The following is a 22,053-nucleotide window of genomic DNA, read 5'->3' as shown; positions in this document are numbered from 1 at the left end:
CTCTTAGTCCCGCAGAGATAAGAGAGACCCTACCTTAAAAGGTAGAAGGAAAGGACCAACTCCATATATTGTCCTCTGACCTACACAAGCATATGCACCTATGTGCGCTCACTCTCTCCCTCTCCCTCTCTCACACAACAATAAACAAAGAAATAAAAGTAGACTTTCAGACTTTAGAACTTAAAACACCCTTTGGGTGCTGGTGACCATTACATATCACTCTGCACTGCTTTAAGAATTATGTTATGCCGGACGGTGGTGGCGCACGCCTTTAATCCCAGCACTCGGGAGGCAGAGCCAGGCGGATCTCTGTGAGTTCGAGGCCAGCCTGGGCTACAGAGTGAGTTCCAGGAAAGACGAAAAGCTACACAGAGAAACCCTGTCTCGAAAAACCAAAAAAAAAAAACCAAAAAAAAAAAAAAGAATTATGTTATTACAGGCACATCTTTCTTCCTCAGCTAGAGTCTGAGGAGGATGGCAGCTCATCGCAATATGCATCATCGTCGTCACATTGCAGCTGGGATAGACAGCTGTCCCAGGGTGAGTAAATACCGGGGGCTACCATCTATTCAGCATTTCTTATGTACCCGGCACCAGGCTAAATAGTTCATAAGGACTCTCTTACCTAAGAGGTGAATTTATCACAGAGGTGCTGGGACTATGTCCTGCAATCAAAGAGCAGGAATGTGAGCCACGGGAGAGACATTGCTCCTACCGCAAGCCCCACCTCAGGAAGCCGATGCCTGCAGCCTGGAGTCTTTCTCAGGTGTGACCGAGGTGTGACCATAACAGAAAAAGCTGCCTGATGAATATCGTACGATTTCTTCATGGAAACAAGAGAAGAGTTGTGTGATGCCTGAAGATGTGAGGGACTTTTACCTGACGGCCGGCCACTTTCACATGGCATTGGAGTATGACGCCTGATGAGCACATTGCTCCATCGGGAGGCATGATGAGTAATGACATTTCAGAACTGACTCAGCTTGTCCAGTCTTCCATGCACCAACTCTGGCAGACCTGGGGGGGCAGGGGGACAATGCTCACGAAGTCAATGAAGACCAGACAGAGAAGCCTCACCCTGGTCCCCTCCCCCCCCACCACACACACACACCATGTGATATTCAAGCTGCAGTGGTGATGGGGAAGGTTTGCCTCCTTTGCAACCATGGGAAACACAAATTAGCTCGTGGCACTGAGATCTGGTTCCTGGGCAGAACACTATATTGGTATTTTCTCACAGACACCTTTACCGCCTGTTACCGCCAACTCATCAACCCCCCTGGGCCTGACCCAGTGGCAATATGCCTTCACCAGCTATGGCATTAGCCCACGGGCCAAGCCACGGTTTAATATGTATAAACACATCACTCACAACACGAGCCTGCTCACAGAGGAAACGGACTCCTTTGTGAACTGGCTGGATCCCAGCAAAGGGTTTAAGACCAAGACCTTAATCTCAAAAAAGAAAGGGCCTGTGTAGCCTGTGGGTGACCAGAAAAGGCCCTTCACTCCCTGTGTTGGATAGTTTTTGTCAACTTGAAACAAGCTAAAGTCATCTGGGAGGAGGGAACCTTAATTAAGAAAATGCCTCCATAAGACCAGGCTGTGGGCAAGCCTGTATGGCGTTTTTGGTTTGTTTTTTTTTTAGGTATGATTGATGGAGGAGGGCCCAACCCATTGTGGGTCGTGCCATTTCTGGCCTGGTGGTCCTGGGTTCTATTGGAAAGCAGGCTGAGCAAGCTGTGAGGAACAAGCCAGTAAGCAGCACTCCTCCACGGCCTCTGCATCAGTTCCTGCCTCCATGTTCCTGCCCTGCTTGAGTTCCTATCCTGATTTCCTTCAATGATGAACTATGATATGGAAGTGTAAATTAAATAAACCCTTTCCTCCCCAGCTTGCCTTTTTTGGTCACGGGGTTTCATCACAGCAATAGTAACCCTAAGACACTCCCCCTATCCCTAAACCCCCCCTCTGGCTCTGGAAACCCTGACCCAAAACAAGCATTTAATTAGCCTCACAACAGTGATATCAACACACAGATGGCCCTGGGGTGGCCCCAACTTTACTCTTTGTGACTGTGGTGACCAGAGCCTCAGGCCTTTACTCCCATGTCATTAGCCAGGAGATGGGAGATGATTCTGAATTGTTCCCAGGAGTCCTTCCCTCAGCAGGTTGTGCCAGCCCCATCTCCAAAACCAGCGAAGACTCCAGATGTATCTAGAGCTTTCTTATCAGTTTACGCAATCCTTAACTTCCTAGCAGTGGTTAGAGAGACAGCCCCCACCCCTATAAACCCATGGCTTGACCCAGAAACCTCAGTAATGACTAGTCCTGTGACCATTTCAGTTATGAAAGTTTCACACTCTCAATTGCATTAGCCACATTTCCAGTATGTACACGGCTAGCAGATTCCATACTGGCCAACACGGAGAAGGTGTCCACTCCTGTCTCACAAGTGTGTTGGACATTATTGCATTCAAACATTTCCCTACTGTTCTTCAGATGTCTTAGCTTGATGAGCTGCACATTTTGAGAAAATGCTTAAAGACACAGTCTTATGTTCTTTACAACCTAGACCACAAATACATCTCACTTGAGTTGTTTCTGTTTTAATTCTCAAAAGTTTCAGGTTCCTGATCAGTTTTCTATAAACTTTGTAAAGTGTTTTGCTTCTAAAACAAACAAACAAACAAACAAAAAACCCATTAACCTTATCAATGGATTGATCCAGGGGACTGGGGAACTGAATTCATTTCACAGACAAGATAGCTCGAGAGCACTGGGTAGCAGCCTAGGATTTGGGGGGGGGGGGTGTTAAGGGATGAAGTCACAGAAAAAAAGGGAGTTACTGGGTGCCCTTTGACACCTCTGACTCTCAGGACTTCACAAGTCTCCCCAAATTTCCACTCCCTTTGACAGCAAGTCTTCATTACTTAGATTAAGCAAAGTTATCTATTAGGAGCATCCCTGGTGTCCTGCCTGCTCGCCATCAAAGACGTGAACCACAGCCGTGCGGGCGCTAAGAGGCGGCCCCTCTCCCGCCCTAGGCGCATGCTCAAGGCCCCTGCTCTGTTTTCTTTCTGAAATGGCCTCTCTGTGTAGCCCCGGCTGGCCTCCAATCCTCCCCGCTTTAGCTGGGATTGTTTGTGGACACCACCATATCCAGCAGGGCCCTGCCCTCTGTCTTAGCAGACACTTCTTCCCTTCATGATCCCTCAGAGCCCCTAGTCACCAACGTTTGGCTTTTTCATTATTATAGTTCTATATTCTCAGCATAGAGTCACGTTCAAAGTCCCCACCTCTAGAGAAACAAAGTCAATTGGCCCTCAATCCAATTCAGCCCTCCAGCACCTACATCCAGTGAGTTCAAACATCTGTTGAGTGTCTAGGCTCCACCCAAGAGGACTCAGACTAGTCAGCAGACAGTGATAGCACAAGATAACCAAGGCTGCAGTTCTGATGAGGACAAGGTGTCATGGGAGCTCCCAGCAGGGACTCACAGTCATAAATTTCTCAGGCAATCACTAATGGTGCCTACTCAGAAGCCAAACCCTTCTCTCTTGTTAGCAAAGTCCAGATTTTTATAGGCATTCTCCTCCCAGGTGCTCTCGGGATGCATCTAATTGGTCTAGCCAATCAAGGTGTTTACATTCCTCTAGTCGGTAACCCGAGCCTGGACAATTAGAAAACTCCCTGGGAAAGATGTTGCCCATCTTCGGTGCCATGCCCACAACAGGGAAATCGGCAAACATGGAGCGATGAAACATCTTGCCAGTCATTGAGGATAACGCGTCAGTGTGAAAGGGTAAACAACCCTTGATGAGTTAACAAGCCTGGACTTGACCCAGAACTCTTTGCTTTTTATATTAACATTGTGTGTGTGTGTGTGTGTGTGTGTGTGTGTGTGTGTGTGTGTGTGTGTCTGTATATGTATGTGTGCCTGTGTATGTATGTGTATATGTATATATGTGTGTGTGTGCATGGGAGTGTGTGTCTGTGTGTCTGTATATGTATGTGTGCCTGTGTATGTATGTGTATATGTGTGTGTGTGTGTGCATGGGAGTGTGTATGTGTGTATGTATGTGTGCATGTGTGTGTGTGTGTCTGTGTATGTGCACACAGGCAGACACAGAGGTCAGGGAACAACTGTGGGAGTCAGTTCTCTTCTTTCACCCTGTGGGTCTGAGGCTAGAACTCAGGTCTTCAGGCTGAGCGAGCGCCCAGTTACCTTACCCACAATCTTCATTATTCAGTCTGCTCTAATCCCACGTGGCTCTGTTACAGGTTACTAAATACACCCCTAACTGAACCCCGATGGAGCTACAGATGGCAGAGGAAACACAGAGCCCACAGTAACCCCCTCTCCATGTTCCCACAACCACCAGTCTTGTGCTCTTGGAAGAACTGAGCTCTCACTAAAGGAAGCGTGTACTCAGAGAAGCACCAGGTTTCAGACAAGCAGAGCCAGGGCTTTGCACAAGAAAGGGGATGGGAAGGGGTGCCCTGTGGTTAGGAAGAGGAAGTACTGGGCTTAGAGTGGAAGGGTGGACACCCATCCAGGCCTGCCAAGGACGACAGGATGTGAGCAATGGTGGGGTCAGCTGAGCTCAGGGCTCCGTAAAGAACCCCCGGGCTGTGACTTATTGTGGCCAGCAGACCTTCACAAGGAGCAGTCAGTCCTGGTGGGTGGGCAAAGCCAAGCAGCTCTGGATAGAGCCAGCTGTGGTCAAGACTGAGCCTCTACAAGGAAATTCCAGCCCTCTAATTAGCGCCTTGCCTTTCTCGTTTTCCCAGAGCAGCCAAGAGCCTCACGAACGTTTCCCCATTTGACATCTTCCCTTCTGCGCCTCTTTACACGGCCACCTGCCTACTGCACCCCCCAATCCCACCAGCCTACTGCACCCCACAATCCCACCTGCCTACTGTACCCCCCAATCCCACCTGCCTACTGCACCCCACAATTCCACCTGCCTACTGCACCCCACAATCCCACCTGCCTACTGCACCCCCCAATCCAATGACAGTGTTCTGGCCCATGTCACATATGCTATTCTAGGTGTAAAGAATGACCATGAGCTGCCGGGCGGCAGTGGTGCACGCCCTTAATCCCAGCACTGGGGAGGCAGAGCCAGTGGATCTCTGTGAGTTCAAGGCCAGCCTGGTCTACAGAGTGAATTCCAGGACCGGCTCCAAAGCTAAACAGAGAAACCCTGTCTCAAAAACAAAACAGAGCCGGGCGGTGGTGGCGCACGCCTTTAATCCCAGCACTCGGGAGGCAGAGCCAGGCGGATCTCTGTGAGTTCGAGGCCAGCCTGGTCTCCAAAGCGAGTTCCAGGAAAGGCGCAAAGCTACACAGAGAAACCCTGTCTCGAAAAAAAAAAAAACAAAAAACAAAAAACAAAAAACAAAAAACAAAAAACAAAACAGAGCCGGGCGGTGGTGGCGCACGCCTTTAATCCCAGCACTCGGGAGGCAGAGCCAGGCAGATCTCTGTGAGTTCGAGGCCAGCCTGGGCTACCAAGTGAGTTCCAGGAAAGGCGCAAAGCTACACAGAGAAACCCTGTCTCGAAAAACCAAAAAAAAAAAAAAAAAAAAAAAAAAAAAAAAAAAAACAGAACAAAAGACCATGAGCCCCTTCTTGGTCTCAATAAGGCTTCTGGGGTATCAACAGTTAGTTATGACTTGCCTTAGTTCTACACCCAAGTCTAACTGTTCTATTTACAGCTAGTCATAACCTGTTCATGTTTTACTCCCTGGCCCCCATAGGCTTATGGCCATATCATAATGCAAAATGCATTTAGTTAAACTTCAAAAGTTCCCATAGTCTTTCCCAGTCTCAACACTGTTTAAAAGTTCAAAGTCTCTTCTGAGAGTCATGCAATCTCTTAACTGTAAATCTCTGTAAAATGAAACTAAAAAAAGCCGATCACATTCTTCTGACATACAGTGGCTCAGAATATACTCTACTGTTCCAAGAGGGAGGAACGGGAGCACAGTGAGGAAATACTGGACCAAAGCAAGACCAAAACCCAGCAGGGCAAACTCCAAATCCTGTAGCTCCACGTCTGATGGCCCTGCCCTTCTGTCTTTGCTGACTCCAACACACTTCTTTCCCTTGGGCTGGTTCCACCCCGTCTGCAGCTCTCCTTGGCAGGTATCCCATGGCTCTGGCATCTCTAACAACTTGGAGTCTCCAATGTAATCCTGGCTTTTCTTTCACAGTTTCATAAAATGGCCTCTCCAGCCCTCAATGCAGGAACACCCCTACGGCATGCCTGGCCACGGCAGCTTTCTTAACTGTGGAGGAGGATTCTACAGCCCCTTCTCTCCTGTATCCTTCATGCCACGAAAACCAGAACCACGGAACCAGTACAGCTGCCTGCCTGGGATGGCACTTAGCCCCTCCTTGAATTACATTTGATTAAGCTTGGATTTGTTGTTTCTCTTCAGGAACAGATCATTCCTTAGGCCTTTTCCCTTCACCAGTTGCAAGATTAGCTGGGTGGGGTCTTACACTAAGGACACCACTCCCATTATTCCGTTTCTCCTTACCTCCTTCACCACAAATCATCGCTCCAACATTAAATTTTTCTGGTGCTCTTCTTCTCCTCAGACTGTACATTTTTGTACTTCTTCTTGGCCCGCTTTCTCTTTCTTGCTGTAAACTTGTATAAGAGTGGTCACTAATAACTAAGCAACAGAGTCAATATTAGGCTGTCTTTATATCTCCTCTGCCAAGGAAATTAGTCCAAAACATTACAATTTAGCCTCAGGCAGATCCTTAGGAAAAGAGCAGAAAGTAGCCACCTGCTTTGCTCACACATCACAAGAACCGTCTCTCGCCCAGTTACTGCTACTGTTCCCCTCTGAAACCTCTTGCGCTGGGCCTCCACAGTCCACACAGCCCTCAGCACTACCGTCTTCCAAACTCTGACAAAGATAGCCCAAGTAGGCCCTGCTTCCAGTGTTAAACCACTTTTCTAGTCCCAAGTCCCAAAGTCTTCCAAATTCCTCCCCCAAACCAGCAAGGTCAGGTGTGTTACAGCAACGATGCACTCCTGATAACCAGCTCTTAGTAGAGAGACATCATGACCAAGGCAACTTACAGAAAAAGAGTTTGTTGGGGGCTTACGGTTTTAGAAGGTGAGCCCATGACCATCACGGTGGGATCATGGCTGCATATGAGCAAGCACGGCCCTGGAGCTCACATCCTGAGACACAACCACAAGGCAGAGAGAGCCAACTGGGAACAGCACAGGCTTTTGAACACTCACTGTCCACCCCAAGCCATACACCTCCTTTAACAAGGTCACAGCTCCTGCTTCTTCCCAGACAGTTCCATCAACCAAACATTCAGAGATGAGTCTATGGGGCCATTCTCATTCAAACCAGCACCCCATCCCCACTCTCTAGTGCTGGGGACTAAACGTAGGGCTCTGAGCATTTAAGACAAGTGCTCCATCACTGACCTACAGCCTAGCCAAGACGCTTTAAGATGAGCTTACAAGCTGGCTTTTACTATCACTCCTTTTTTCAAATCTCTGATAATATCTTTAATTAGATTTTTTAAAATTTTTGTTTTGTTCTGAGTTTTTTTTTTTTCTTTTTTTTTCAAGACAGGGTTTCTCTGTGTAGCCCTGGCTATCCTGAAACTCATTCTGTAGACCAGGCTGGCCTCAAACTCACAGAGATCCATCTACTTGCCTCTGCCTCCCAAGTGCTAAGATTAAAGTCATGCACCACCACTGCCCATCTTATTCTGTTTTTGATTTTTTGTTTGTTTGTTTGTTTGTTTTTGTTTTTTTAAAAGACAGGGTCTCACTGTGTTGCTCTGGCTGTCCTGGAACTCACCATGTAGACCAGGCTGGCCTCGAACTCACGGAGATCCACCTGGCTCTTCCTCCTGAGTGCTGGGATCAAAGGTGTGTACCACCACACCCAGCCAATTTTAATTTTTTTAGATTTTATTTGTTTAGTGTGTGTATGTATGTTGGGAGAGAAACAGATGTGTACCATGGCATATATGTTAGGTCAGAAGACAACTTTTGAGATTCTCTTCTTTCCTCCCAGGAAAGATTCACTCTTTCCTAGGAGTAGAATGCAGATCCTAAAATTGGGCATCAGATGCCTTTACACAGTGAGCCATCTGGCTCTCCCCGGAGTCTCTCCTTCTTGTTCTTCTATCTCTTCGAATGCTCTACATTTCTTGTGAGATCTAATTCATACATGAATGTGATATGTTGATGCATGACATTATATGATGTGTTGACTGGTTCACAGTGGCCTTTGGAGCCAAGTCACATGGATTCAAATTTCTGCACTTAAATGTGGTTATGAGACACAAAGTCCTACTAAGACGTAAATCATGAGGTACAGTTTAGTGGCAGAGTCCTTACCTAACATGCAGGAGGCCCTTGTAAATCGTTGCTCTTTCCCCATCCAAGGGAGCCAACAGTCTGAATGATTAGAATTCAGATACACAAGCTGCACAGAGGATATGTCTGATATCTTTTATTCGGTGTGTTTTGAGATTCATGCATGACTTGCGTGCATTCAGAGTTAGCTCATTTTTATTGTCCGGCAGCATTCCGTTATAAAGACAGACTTGTTTGTTTTCCTGAGTGCGTATGTGTACCTAAGTGCGTGGGCCCATGGGGGCTGGAAGTCAGCATCAGCTGTCTCCCTCGACCCCTTTCCATCTTCTATTTGGAGACAGGGTGTGGCCAGCAAGCTCCAATGATCTCTCTCTCTGTCTCTCTCCCTCCAGCACTGGGGTTACAGGCATGCGCCCCACTTTTATGTGAGTTCTGGGATCCAAACTCAAGTCTTCATGCTTGTGTGGCAAACATTTAACAGCTGAGCCATCTCTTCAGCTCCCTTTGTTTTATTTTGTTTTTAATTTTTAGGCAGGATTCTGGCCCGGGGCCTACAGGCAATCCTCTGCCTCAGCCTCCTGAGTGCTGGGATTACAGCTGTGAGTCAGTTCATCCACTTGTAGCTGCAGGTTTCTCTGGTCCCGCCTAACCCCACAGTCCAGACAAATCTCTCCCACCCAAGCTCTCCCAGCCACTTACAAAACAACCTCTCAGAGGCTTATATTAATTACAGACTGTGTGACCTATGGCTCAGGCTCATTATTAACTAGTTCTTATAACTTAATTCAACCCATTCCTATTAATCTATGTTTTGCCCCATGGCTTCCTGGCATTACCTGTTCTCTCACGTCTTGCTTCTCCTGGCAGCGGCTCCCAGCATCTGCCGTGACTCCACCCTTCTTCCTCTCTGTTTTCAGTTTGAATGTCCCGCCTAAGCTTATTCTGCCTCTCCATTGGCCAAACAGCTTTATTTATCAACCGATGAGAGCGACGTATACTCACAGCATACAGAAAGACATCCCACAGCTCTTCCCCTTTTCTGTCTAATCAAAAAGGAAGGTTTAGCTGGGCAGTGGTGGCGCATGCCTTTAATCCCAGCACTCAGGAGGAAGAGCCAGGTGGATCTCTGGAGGCAGAGGCAGGTGATCTCTATGAGTTCAAGGCCAGCCTGGGCTACAGAGTGAGTTCCAGGAAAGACGCAAAGCTACACAGAGAAACCCTGCCTCGAAAAACCAAAAAAACAAAACAAAAAAAAAAAACCAAACAAAAAAAAAACCCAGGAAGGTTTAAACTTTAGCATAATAAAATTATATATAATGAAGAGGTTACCAAGCAAGAATCACAGTTATAATATCTAGTCTACTTGTATTTGGTAAAATTAAAGAAAATATTCTATCATCTATCCTATATTTGTGAATCTAAAGTTCTATATCTAATTTATCTTTTTTTTTTTAAAGATTATTTATTTATTATGTATACTGTGTTCTGTTTGCATGTATCCCTGCAGGCCAGAAGAGGGCGCCAGATCTCATTACAGATGGTTGTGAGCCACCATGTGGTTGCTGGGAATTGAACTCAGGACCTCTGGAAGAACAGCCAGTGTTCTTAACCTCTGAGCCATCTCTCCAGCCCCTAATTTATCTTTTATCATAACTAAGGAAAACTATAACTATCTAGTCTTCAGCTCCATCAAAGACCCCAGAAGGATGTAATATTATCTAAGTAAACAGAAAGTGCAAGCGAGCAACTTCTGAAAATTGCAAGAATCGACAGAGACAGCTGGCAGCCTGGACAGTCACCTAATGTTCCTCTGCAACGTTGGGGCACCCATCTCCAGCCTATAGGCCTAGAGTCTCTGACCTCCATGGGCAACGCATGCACATAAATGGTGCATAGATACACATAAAATAAAAATAAATCTTGAAAATAAAAATTGCCACCAGACAGTGGTAGAGTACACTATAATCCCAGTAATCCCAATACTCAGGATGTAGAGGCCAGCATATTTTACAGAGCCAATTCTAGGACAGCCAAGGCTACCAAAGAAACCCTGTCTTGAAAAACAAAAATAAATAAATAAATAAATAAATAAATAAATAAATAAATAAATAAATAAATATTGCTGAGCTGGATATAGTGGCATACACCTTTGATCCCAGCGTTTGGGAGGTGGAGGCAGGTAGATCTCTGTGAGTTCAAGGCTAACTTGGTCTACAGAATGAGTTCCAGGACACCCCCCAGAGCTACACAGAGAAGCCCTGTCTCAAAAAACCAAAAAAAAAAAAAAAAAAAAGAAAAATAAACCCAATAATAAAAATAAATAAATAAAAATTGCTCCAAATTCATATGGAATTTACATTCTCACCAAGGAACCTACTCAACTAATTTTCACTATTTGTTTGAAAAAATCTTACTCTGTGGCCCCACAACTGATAGAATATGTAACCTAGGCTGGACACGGAAACAAGGCAATCTTAAACTGGGCGGCGCACACCTTTAACTCCGGCACTCGGGAGGCAGAGGCAGCAGATCTCCGAGTTGGAGGCCAGCCTGGGCTACAGAGCGAGCTTCAGGACAGCGGGGTACACAGAGACAGCAAGAACAAAGCCAACAAACCAACCTTCCTGCCTCATCTTCCCAAGTGGTGGGGACAGAGGTGTGACCCACTCCACTCAGCTCCTAATTTGCACTTCTTTATTTTTCTTTTTTCTTTCTTTTTTTCCCAGAGCTGAGGACCAAACCCAGGGCCTTGCACTTGCTAGGCAAGCAAGCACTCTACCACTGAGCTAAATCCCCAACCCCACACTTTTTTATTTTTAAAAGAATAGAGTCTCACTGTGTATCCTGGCTGCCCTGGAACTCACTCTGTAGACCAGGCTGGCCGAAATCACAGAGATTCAGTTGCTCCTGTCTCCCTAGTGGCGAGTGGGACTAAAGGCATGTGCCACCATACTCCGCCTCATCTTGATGACAAAAGTTGTTTAACACTTTTCGTGTGCTTTTTAGCCATTGGGGTTATCACCATATTGTAGAAATTTCTAATATATCCCACACACACCTGTCCATCTTTAGACCAATGTTTTGTTTGCCTATTTTCTTTTCTTTTTTCATTTTTATTTATTTATTTTTCTATTATCAGCTTGATACAGTACAAATTCTTACCTTAATAGTGAAATGTTTCGCCGGGCGGTGGTGGCTCACGCCTTTAATCCCAGTACTCGGGAGGCAGAGCCAGGCAGATCTCTGTGAGTTCGAGGCCAGCCTGGGCTACCAAGTGAGTTCCAGGACAGGCGCAAAGCTACACAGAGAAACCCTGTCTCGAAAAACCAAAAAAAAAAAAAAAAAAAAAAAAAGAGAGAATAGTGAAATGTTTCACTGAGGCTTGCCCAGTAATTGAGTAAAACCAAAACTTATTATAAGCCACAGTCATCCTAGGGTCCCCCCTGGAGAGGATGCAGAGCAAAGGGAACACTCCTCCTCCACCGCCGGTGGGAGTGCAAACTTGTACAACCGCCATGGAAATCAGTATGGCGGTTTCTCAGAAAATTGGGAATCAATCTACCTCAAGACCCAGCCATACCACTCTTGGGTATATACCCAAGGAATGCTCAATCATACCACAAGGATACATGCTCAGCTATGTTCATAGCAGCACTATTCGTAACAGCCAGAACCTGGAAACAACCTAGATGCCCCTCAACTGAAGAATGGATAAAGAAAATGTGGTACATATACACAATGGAGTACTACTCAGCAGAGAAAAACAATGATGACATCATGAAATTTGCAGGCAAATGGATGGAACTAGAAAATATCACCCTGAGTGAGGTAACCCAGACTCAGAAGGACAAACATGGTATGTACTCACTCATAAGTGGATTCTAGATATAAAGCAAAGAACAATCAGTCTGCAACCCACAGATCCAGGGAGGCTATATGGCAGGGGGGAGCCTATTTTCTTTTAAGTTTTTTTTTCATTTTTATTTGCTGTGTGTGCACACGTGAGCGCCCTGGAGGCCCATGTATGGAAGTCAGAGGTCAACTTGCTGGACTTGGTTCTCTTCTACTATCTGGGTTCCAAGAACCAGACTCAGTCATCGGGCTTGACGGCAGGCGATTTTACTGGCTGACCCCTGTCGGCCGCCCTTATTCATTTTTTAAATATCTTCTGGTGAACAGAGCTTCGGTTTGCGTGTCCGTTTGTCCCTTTTCCCCTCTATGGCTTCCACAGGTTAAGAAAAGTTGTTTTTGCCTGAGATGACAGATATTTTGTCTTCACCGAAAGGCTTTATGATTTTAGTTATTATAAAGCTACAATTGCCTTGTGTTAGTTTTTGCATGTGGTACGAGGTGAGGCATCAGGACATCTTTGTTGAAAGAAAGGGAAGAGGAAGAGAAGAAGAAGAGAAAAAAATGCTTTGGGGTGATGTCAGCAGGTTGGCACAGTGGGAAGTCTCACCTTTCACCCCTTCACAGAAACAGAAAATTAACTAACAAAATATGAATCAAAATACCTTTACAAACAGGGCGGTGGTGGCTCACGCCTTTAATCCCAGCACTTGGGAGGCAGAGCCAGGCGGATCTCTGTGAGTTCGAGGCCAGCCTGGTCTACAGAACAAGTTCCAGGACAGGCACCAAAACTACACAGAGAAACCCTGTCTCGAAAAACAAACAAAAAACCAAAACCAAAACAAAACCAAAACAAAACCCAAAAAACCTTTACAAGAAGCGTAGAATCCGGTGAGAGGTGACAGTACCCAAAGGACAGACTGGAGAGGGGCCACATTGAACCAGTCCTGCATCATTTCTGAGACTCGGAGTTTCAGTAACACCATCTTCAGCAGAGAAGCCTCCAGTACTATGGTCCCAGACAGATTCCAGAGCCAAGTGATGTCCCGGATCAATGGGAAGGAGGAGTTTAAGGATGAGCGCTCTGTCTGGCCGGCATTGGGGCAGACTGCAGAAGGACACCACCGGGCAGGGAGCAGGGAACTCAGGGCAGGGTTCGTAAACACTAAAGAACTGAGAAGAGATGGCATCATTATCTGATTTTATTATAGTGAAAGATTTAGAGGGAGGACAGCTGCATAATAAATCAATAAAATGAAAAACAATCCCGAGACCAAAATGTACAAAACTATAATCGACAAGTAATATAGAATTTTTATTTTAAAAATAAAATGGTCCAAGATGGGTGGTGGTGGCACATACCTTTAATCCCAGCACTGGGGAGGCAGATGCAGGGAGATCTCTGTGAGTTCGAGGCCAGCCTGGGCTACACAGTGAGTTCTAGGACAGCCAGGGCTGTTGTTACCCAGAGTGGCACCACTACCACTGTCCGGACAGTCATTAGTATTTTTGTTCTCACCCCCCCCCCTCTTTTTTTTTTTTTTGAGACAGGCTTTCTCCATGCAACAACCCTGGCTGTCCTGGAACTCGATTTGTAGACCAGGCTGACCTCGAACTCACAGAGATCCTCCTCCTGCCTTTACCTCCCCAGTGCTGGGATGAAAGACCACCACTCGGCTGGTCCCACCTCTTTTAGTGTCTCTCACCTGGTTCCCTTAATTCAGTTTTAAAGAAAATAAAGTCCTTTGCATTGCTAAATTCATTCTTTGTGATTTGCCTTCCTAATACTTTATTGTAGTAGGATATTTTGAGGTTTGTTACTTTCGTTTATATTGAATTTGTTTAACTCTGTGAAGCTGTGTGACTGTGCCTGTCTAAAACACCTGATGGTCTAATAAAGAACTGGCCAATAGCAAGGCAGGAAAAAGGATGGGCGGGGCTGGCAGGCATAGAGAATTTATAGGAGGAGAAATCTGGGAGAAGGGAAGAGATCAGGAAGTCAGAGAAGGAGGAGGACTCCAGGGGCCAGCCACCCAGCCACCCAGCCACCCAGCCACCCAGCCACCCAGCCGCACAGCCAGCCACGGAGTAAGAGTAAGATTTATACAAGTAAGAGAACAGGAAGAGCCCAGAGGCAAAGGGTAGACAGGAAATTTACGATAAGTAAAGCTGGCTAGAAAGAAGTCAAGCTATGGGTGGCGGGGGGGGGGGGGGGGGGCAAAAAAGAACAAAAGCCTCCAACAATACTTTATTCAATATTTCCCCACTCAGCTCCCCCTGTCTTTATTTATTTATTTTGTTTTTGAAAACAGGGTTGCTCTGTTTAGCTCTTGCTGTCCTGGAACTCGCTCTGTAGCCCAGGCTGGCCTTGAACACAGAGATCTGCCTGCCTCTGCCTCCCGAGTGCTGGGGTTAAAGGTGTGCGCCACCACCGCCCGGCCCAGCCCCCTCGATCTTAAACTATACCGTAGTTTCAGTCTTGTGATGTTTACATTTCCTGTATGTCTTTGCCTGTCTCCAGCCTACAGCACCTTCTTCCTGTCCGTGTTGCTTGTCATCTCCCTCCCTCTCCTGCAACATCAACTAACACCATTAGCCTTGTTTTTTCTTGACCCCTTGGCCAGAAATCACATCCTTCCCTGATTCCCTCTCTGCAAACCTCCATCACAGACGTAAAAGGTCTGGGTTATAATCATCAGTTACCTTACTGAGCAATCCCCATTGACCTGTAAACTTCTGGAAAGGGGGGTCTACATGGTTTTAACTTTTGACCCTAGGGGACTGCCATCATGCTGGGATACAGAAGAAATGTTTAGTCTCCAATCTGCATAGACACTTGGAACAGATTCCTGAATCTCCGAGTCTCTATTTCCCAGTCTATAAACTGTATAGAACACCTATGCCACAAAGTGGCGGCTAAGAGACTTAAGTGGGATATCCATTCTGGGTTTTTTTTGTTGTTTGTTTGTTTGTTTTGTTTTGTTGAGACAGAGTCTCACTATATAGCCCTGGCTGTCCTGGAACTCTGTGGACCAGGCTGGCCTCGAACTCACAGAGATCTGCCTCCTGAGTGCTGGGATGAAAGGTGTACGCCACCGCTCTTTGCTTTCATAGTCTGTTTCAGTGGCCTGCTCCCCGATTGCTCAATAAATGTTTGTTCTTTCTTTTTTTTCCTCCTTCTAGACCTTTCACACTCCTTCCCACTTACACTTCCTGAATTGACCACTAGGTGGTGGTAGCCCGTGGCCTGATTCTTCCACCTCTGCCTCCCTAATGCCCTATCCCAGGCCCTGTTATACTCAGACAAAAAAAAAAAAAAGAAAGCTGGATGGTTAATAATTTGTTGAAGGAGGATATCCTCTCCCGAAACAACTTGGCATCCTATCACTATTCTTGGCATCCTTGTCATGAACTTCAGAAAATTCTTGATTTTCCCCGTTTAGGTTATAAATTAGATTATAATTCAACTCGCATTTGAAGGTGGGCTGTCTGAAGAAGGTAAGTGGAGGCAGGGAAGAGAAGACTGAGAGAAAGTGATTAATAAGCGTTGTAGGAAAACCACAGGGAGAAGAGGCTTACAGGCACATCCTTCTTCCTTACCCAGCAGGCATCCCGGGGTTCCTCACCAGTCAAGAGCAGGGGCTGGGAATGGGACGCTGGTATGCAGGATGGGTGTGTGGCAGGGGGTGGGGGTGGGGATGACGTTCAAAGAGGTGAGGACATAGTCTCTGCTCTCAAGGAGTTTATGGTCTGGTGGTAGACAAAGAATCCATGAAATTAAGTGCTAAACTCTAGGTTCTGAGGCCATGGTGAGTACAGTTGAGGTTTGTTCTGTTTAAGGTGGGGTTTGACCTTGTAGCCCAGGCTGGTGTGGAAAACCCCATGTGTTCCAGACCATCCTGAAACTTGTGATCCTCCTGCCTCTGTTTCCTGGGTTCTTGGACAACAGGCTTCTGCCACCGCACCTGGTTTTTGAGTACAAGTTTTGAATAGCCCAAAGAGGCTCAGCCCAGGAATAACAGCCAAGCTTTTCTGAGGAGCTGGGGGAACAGAGAGAGTAATTATAGACTCGGGTAGAAATAAGCATTCTCTCATCTGATGGAGCCAGCCTCAGCAGTTCACACACCGGGACAAACGGAGCACCCAGCCATCAAGGAGATTCTAGATACTAATATGAAACATGGTCTGGATGTGTACGGACAGTGTGGAAAGAGATCAAGACGAGCTAAGTTGAAGAAAGCCGAGTTCCGGAACAATATATATGCTGGCTCCCCTGTCATTTTAAAGGCTATCACTTATAATTGTATACCATCGTATACAAACAGACTTCCCTGAATACACTTCCAAGGAATGCTTGTAGTGGTTTTCCTGAGGGCGGGGCCCCAAAAGGGGGAGTTTGTAACGTGACAAGTTTACTTTTTACCTCCTTATACTCTAAGTTTTAAATAATTAAGCATCATCATTTTTTTTGCAATGCAAAGTTAATAAAAATGAAAACACATTTGTAGTCAGGAGACAGCAAAGACTGATATCTGGTTGACAGATAGCAGATGTCAACCCTGTGGCTGAGGGCAGATTCTGGAAGGCTGTGACTGACAGAAGAATTCACGTGTGATTCATTTGTGTCGATAACTCCATTTCCAGTCCAAGCTGCTGCTGCTCCACCTCCTCCTGAGACAGGGTCTCAGGCTGATCTAGGGTTTGTCTCCACAAAGCCGAGGATGCCCTTGAATCTCTGACTCTGTCCTCTTATCCTCTAGCCTCCTCTTCCTTGGCACTGGGTTTACAGGTGTGTGCCACTGTAGTGGGTAGTCATTCCAGCCTTGATCTGGAAGTTCCAACCCCCATCGAGGCTTCGGTAACTGTCACGCCTACAAGGCGGGGCCAAGGGAGGACCCTGAAGACCTGAGATCCAGATGCACCGGCTCTCTTGGTTCCTGGACCCTGGACGCTGGACGTAGACCGAGCAGAGTTCTCCAGAGAACACCGCCGGACTGCGCTACACCTTTCCCAGACCCTGCAACCTACCTATCCCTTCATTTGTAAGTTACCCCACAAAATAAACCTCCCTTTTAACTACATGGAGTGACCTTAATAATTTCACCAATATACCACTGTGCCTGGTTTATATGGTGCTGTTTTTTTTTTTTTGATTTATTTATTTATTATGTATACAATGTTCTGCCTGCATGTGTGCCTGCAGTCCAGAAGAGGGCATCAGATCTCATTATAGATGGTTGTGAGCCACCATGTGGTTGCTGGGAATTGAACTCAGGACCTTTGGAAGAGTAGCCAGTGCTCTTAACCTCTGAGCCATCTCTCCAGCCCCCGGTGCTAAGTTTTGAGCCCAGGGCTTCATGTATGCTAGGCAAACACTCAGTAAACTGGACTACATCCCAGTCCTTGCAAGAGACTTCCTAAGAGGGTGGCAAGGTTGCTGGAGGGGTGGCTCCGTGGTTAAGAACAACTTCCTCTTCCACAGGATTTGAGCTGCATTCACAGTTCCCAAGTTGGACGGTAACTTCAGCTCCAGCAGGGGACCCTGTGCCTTTGGCCTCTACAGGTACCTGCATTCATGTGACATACCCTCACGCAATACACATAGTTAAAAAAATAAAAAAGACAAAATCTTAAATTTTTCTTTTAAATTTTTACTCACATGTCTGTATATGGGTGTAAGCACATGAGTGCAGGTGCCCATGGAGGCCACAAGAGGGCATCAGATCCCCAGGAGCTGGAGTTACAGGAAGTTGTGAGCCACCCAACACCCAATGTGGGAGCTGAGAACTTAGGTCCTCTTGGAAGAACAGCAAGAACTCTTAACCACTGAGCCATCTTTCTAGCTTGACGTGTGTGTGTGTGTGTGTGGGGGGGGGGGTTGTCGTTGTTTTAAAGGGTAGCTAGAAAGAGAAAACACAGAGGCAAAACAGATGAAATAAGTGGAGCAGGGGAGATACAGGTACCCAGTACAGGTCCATGAAAGAGACACAGGGTAAGAAAGGCTTCAGGAAGATTCACCCGTGGAAGTGGTAGCTCCTGGTATCTTTTTCCTGTCAACGTTGCCTGCCTGAGGTCTGTTTTCAAGCAGATTTCACTTGGGCCACAATGTTGGGTGGATACCTAGCAGGAAGCCTGTAACCATTCACTGAAAATATTTGGTGACTCCCTGCCTGGGCCTGGCACTGTATTAGGCCATGGAAGCTGGATAAACGGAAGAATAACACATCGAAGTGAGGGAAACCTGCGGTGGTGTGTTTCAAAAGGAAAAACAACAGGCTTTCACTTGAGCACAGGCGGTCAAGACTGGATGGAGGAAAGACGGACCCTGTGCAACTGGACTTGAGGTCTCCAGCCTGGGCGACCCTAAAGACGGGTAGCCCACGGCTCTGGGCAAAGTCTGTTCTCATTTGGAGAAGGGCTCACTGTCCTTAATGGACAAGTCTGTCCTGGGTCACTCTTTCCTGCCGGTGACAGGCTGGAGTGGAGGGTCCTCCCAGACTAGAACTTAACAGGGAGATGGAGTTGGCGCACTAGTCCCCAGCTCATGAAAGCAGAGGACGACGTCCCCAGCCGAGCTTCCCAGAACTTTCACTTCAGGTACACAGAAAGTCAGACTCCCGGGGTTACATCCTTCAAACGTCGCCCAGAAGAGGGCAGTGGCCGGAAGCACGTTCGCCGGCCCTGGGGACCGCCCGCCCGATGCTTTCTGGACTCTCCCGAACCGGCCGAGCCTGGGGACAAAGGTCCCGCACTCAGCAGACAAACCCCCTAGAGTAGGTGTCTGGAGGCGGAGCGCGGCGGTCCCCGGTTCCAACTCCCTGTGTGCAGCTTGGCATCTGCAACCCTGACTTGGGGGCCGGTGTGTGTGTGTGTGGTGGGGGGAGGCCAGTCCGCAGATACCAAAAACAAAAAAAAACAAAAAACCTGAGGCTGACCTCTCAGGGCGAAAGGGGGTGGCCCTTCCCGAGCCCCACCCGCCGGTGAGTCACCTCCCCCGCGCCCCGTGCCAGGCGAGCAGGGCTGGGCGGGTACCAAGGTGGGCTCCGTCCCCGAGCCCGGGGCGAGCGGACAAGCTCCGGCGTGTCCCCGCGGGTGTCCCTGTTTACCCGGAGCCCCGGAGCGGGGTGGGGGGCGGGGCCCCCGCGCGTGGCCCCGCCCCCCGCCCCGCCCCGCCCCCCCGAGGCCGCAGGCCCCAATCCCCGGCCGCTTCTTACCGAGTCTCCAAATCAAAGCTCGGCCTTTCCCCTCCCCACCACCCCGCACCTTCCCGGCGGACCGGCCGCCCCTGCCCCCACCCGAGGCTGGGCAGGCACTGTCTGGGACCCCACGGAGGGGATCTGAAGTCCTGGGCTGTGACACTGAGTTCCAAAGGCGCGAGAGCGGGCGCTCCGCTCCTCCGCTCCACCCTCGCCCCATCCTCCCACCCCCGGGGCTCCTCGGGCTCCAGGGAGCGCCGGGAGGCAGGCGCAGCCCGAGGACGGCAGGGCGCCCCGGGGACTCCCACTCCCGGTCCGCTTCCCAGAACTCCGGAGCCCGCCGCGCCTCCGACTCCCCCTGCCCAGGGCAGCGCGCCAAACCAGCGCATGCGCATCCTCAGGATTGCCGCGTAGCTCGCTCGCTCTCTCTCCCCCACCCGTCCTCTCTTTTTCTTTCCCCGCCCCTTCCCTCCTTCCCTCCTCTCCCTGTCCCCTCCCTCTCCCCCTCTCAGCACCCCTCCCTCCTCCTCCTCCTCTCCTCCTCCCCCCCCCCCCCCCCCCCCCCGCGGCACTTCAGTCCAGGGGAACAGCGGTGCGAGCTCCAGGCCAGTGCACTGAGGAGGCGGAAACGGGGGAGCCCCCAGTTCTCCATCAGGCCCCTACCAGAGGCACCCCCCCTACCGGGTCCACGCCCCCCACCCCCCACCCCGCCTCCTCCCAATTGTGCATTTTTGCAGCCGGAGGCGGCTCCGAGATGGGGCTGTGAGCTTTCGCCCCGGGGAGGGGGAAAAGGAGCGAGGAGTGAAGCCAGGGTGAAGGGTTCGAATTTGGGGGCAGGGGGCGCACCCGCGTCAGCAGGCCCTTCCCGAGGGGCTCGGAACTGTGCCTTTTCACCTACGCCCCTGGTTCGCTTTGCTAAAGGAAAAGGATAAGAATAGAAGAGCCCGGGGAGAGGAAGATAAAGGGGGACCCCCCAATTGGGGGGGGGGACGAGGACGAGAAGTGAGAGGACCAGAGGGCGGGGGCTGCAGCTTGCAACGGCCCACACCATGCTGACCCCCGCCGTGCCTGCTGCTGCTGCCCCTGCTCTCCGCGATGGTCGCCGGGGCCACTATCGATGGTGAGTGAGATTTCCGCGGGCCCCCTTGGAACCCTGGGGGCTCCCCCTTCCCAGCCCCCACCCCTGCGTCTGGATGGGGAAGGGAGACGCGGGAGGGGGGTGCCTTTTGTTATCCCGGGTCCCGCTGACACAGCAGCGGCCTGACTGGGGGCGGGGATGGGGTCTGATTTGGGGGATGGGAGCCTGGGACAAATGATGCTTCCAGGGCCCCCCAGCTCAGACAAAGACCAGAGGCCTGGCTAAGGAAGGAGGGCTCCCCCTTTTTCTGATCCTGGGATTGAGAGGCCTTCTCTTCCTATTTCTGGTAGGGAAGGGCCTCTGCCTCCCCTACATCCTCCACCCTCCCACAACCCCCCCCCCCCCCCAGTCTGAATTGTGAAGGAATCCGGATTTGCTGTGTACCGCTGCAAAAGGGGGCGGAGGGCCTTTTGCGGTGGACTCTGAAGGCTGGGAGGCAGAGCTGGCTAGGGGTGCCCTGCTGGCCAGAGGGCAGGCAGGCCGAGAAAGCTGTGGGTGGGGATAGGGAGGGCCCCCTGTTTGGGTGTGGAATGAGCCCTGCATCCCAGACATGGAGGCCTGGGTCCAGAATCCTGGGCTGCCTGCCTGGGTTCCGAAGTGAGCACTCTCCTCTGATGGCCTCTGTCAGTAGCCGGTGTTGAGGGACGGAGGGGTCTGGTGATGCTCTTGACTGAATTTCCCTTCTTAATTCCTGGGAGCTTTGAGATGAGAGAGAGAGAGAGAAAAAAAAAAAACCAGATGTCATCATTCTGGAAGGGACTGGAGAATGGTCTGGAATGCTGGGGAGGGGGTTCAGAGGCAGCCGATTTCTGGCTTGATCACAGTTTGGATTGGAAGGAGAGTTGGAGGTTGGATGGGGGGTTATGACTGTGCACCCACACCCCAATTCCCGCTCGCTTAGTAAGTGTGTTTAAGCCCAGCCGACCTCACCTCATGCACACAGTTTATGTGGTAGACTTGAGCTGCTGGGTTCTTTGGGAAAATGTGCGCCCCCCCTCCCCTTTTTCTGCCAGCTGTTTTTCCTCTTGCTGTGAGTCACCAGTTCAAGACTTGCCCAAGCTTTACGCTGGGGTCATGGGGTTGAACTGGGCTGGGCCCCTAACTTGAGAAGGGGTGAGATTTCGTTACTTCCTGTCAGGTTCACCCTCCGACTGGGGACAACAGACTCATAGCATCAGACACCCCTCCTCTGGCGTCCAGAGCTTGCCAGGCTGGGATTGGGAAAGTTTTTCTCTGAAACCAGATTATGTGTTCTTCCCCCACCCCCTTCCCTAACTTGTTTCAGTTGGGAGAGGAGGGCAGGAGGGTCAGGAAGCAGCTGTGCCCAGAAAAACAGTTTACTCCGTGGCCCTCAGTCATGTCGTGTTGGGGACTGTCTTGTCTGGCTCCCACCCCTAATTTTCTGCCTACCCTTCCGACAAGCCTGTACAGCCACCCTCTCTGCCCCTCACGTCTCACGTCATCCTGTGCTTGCTTCTTGGTCTCAGCCCTGTGA

General features: G+C 49.1%; 1 protein-coding gene and 1 pseudogene across 1 annotated transcript in view; both read left to right on the top strand.

The window, feature by feature from the left end:
- The first annotated feature begins 492 nt into the window (after positions 1-492).
- On the top strand, positions 493-1,525 carry LOC128119560 (tubulin polyglutamylase complex subunit 2-like; annotated as a pseudogene).
- An 18,548-nt stretch (positions 1,526-20,073) lies between these two features.
- Positions 20,074-22,053, top strand: part of Lrp1 (LDL receptor related protein 1) — an 80,890-nt gene continuing 78,910 nt past the window's right edge. The window contains 1 exon segment of the mRNA XM_052753604.1: positions 20,074-20,540. Coding sequence (XP_052609564.1) covers positions 20,516-20,540 — 25 coding nt within the window. The 5' untranslated portion in view covers positions 20,074-20,515.

This window comes from Peromyscus californicus, unplaced genomic scaffold (assembly GCF_007827085.1).
Source record: "Peromyscus californicus insignis strain IS unplaced genomic scaffold, ASM782708v3 Scaffold_24__1_contigs__length_46423439, whole genome shotgun sequence".
In the NCBI taxonomy this organism is placed as follows: Eukaryota; Metazoa; Chordata; class Mammalia; order Rodentia; family Cricetidae; genus Peromyscus; species Peromyscus californicus.
This window is presented reverse-complemented; position numbering and strand designations above follow the sequence as displayed.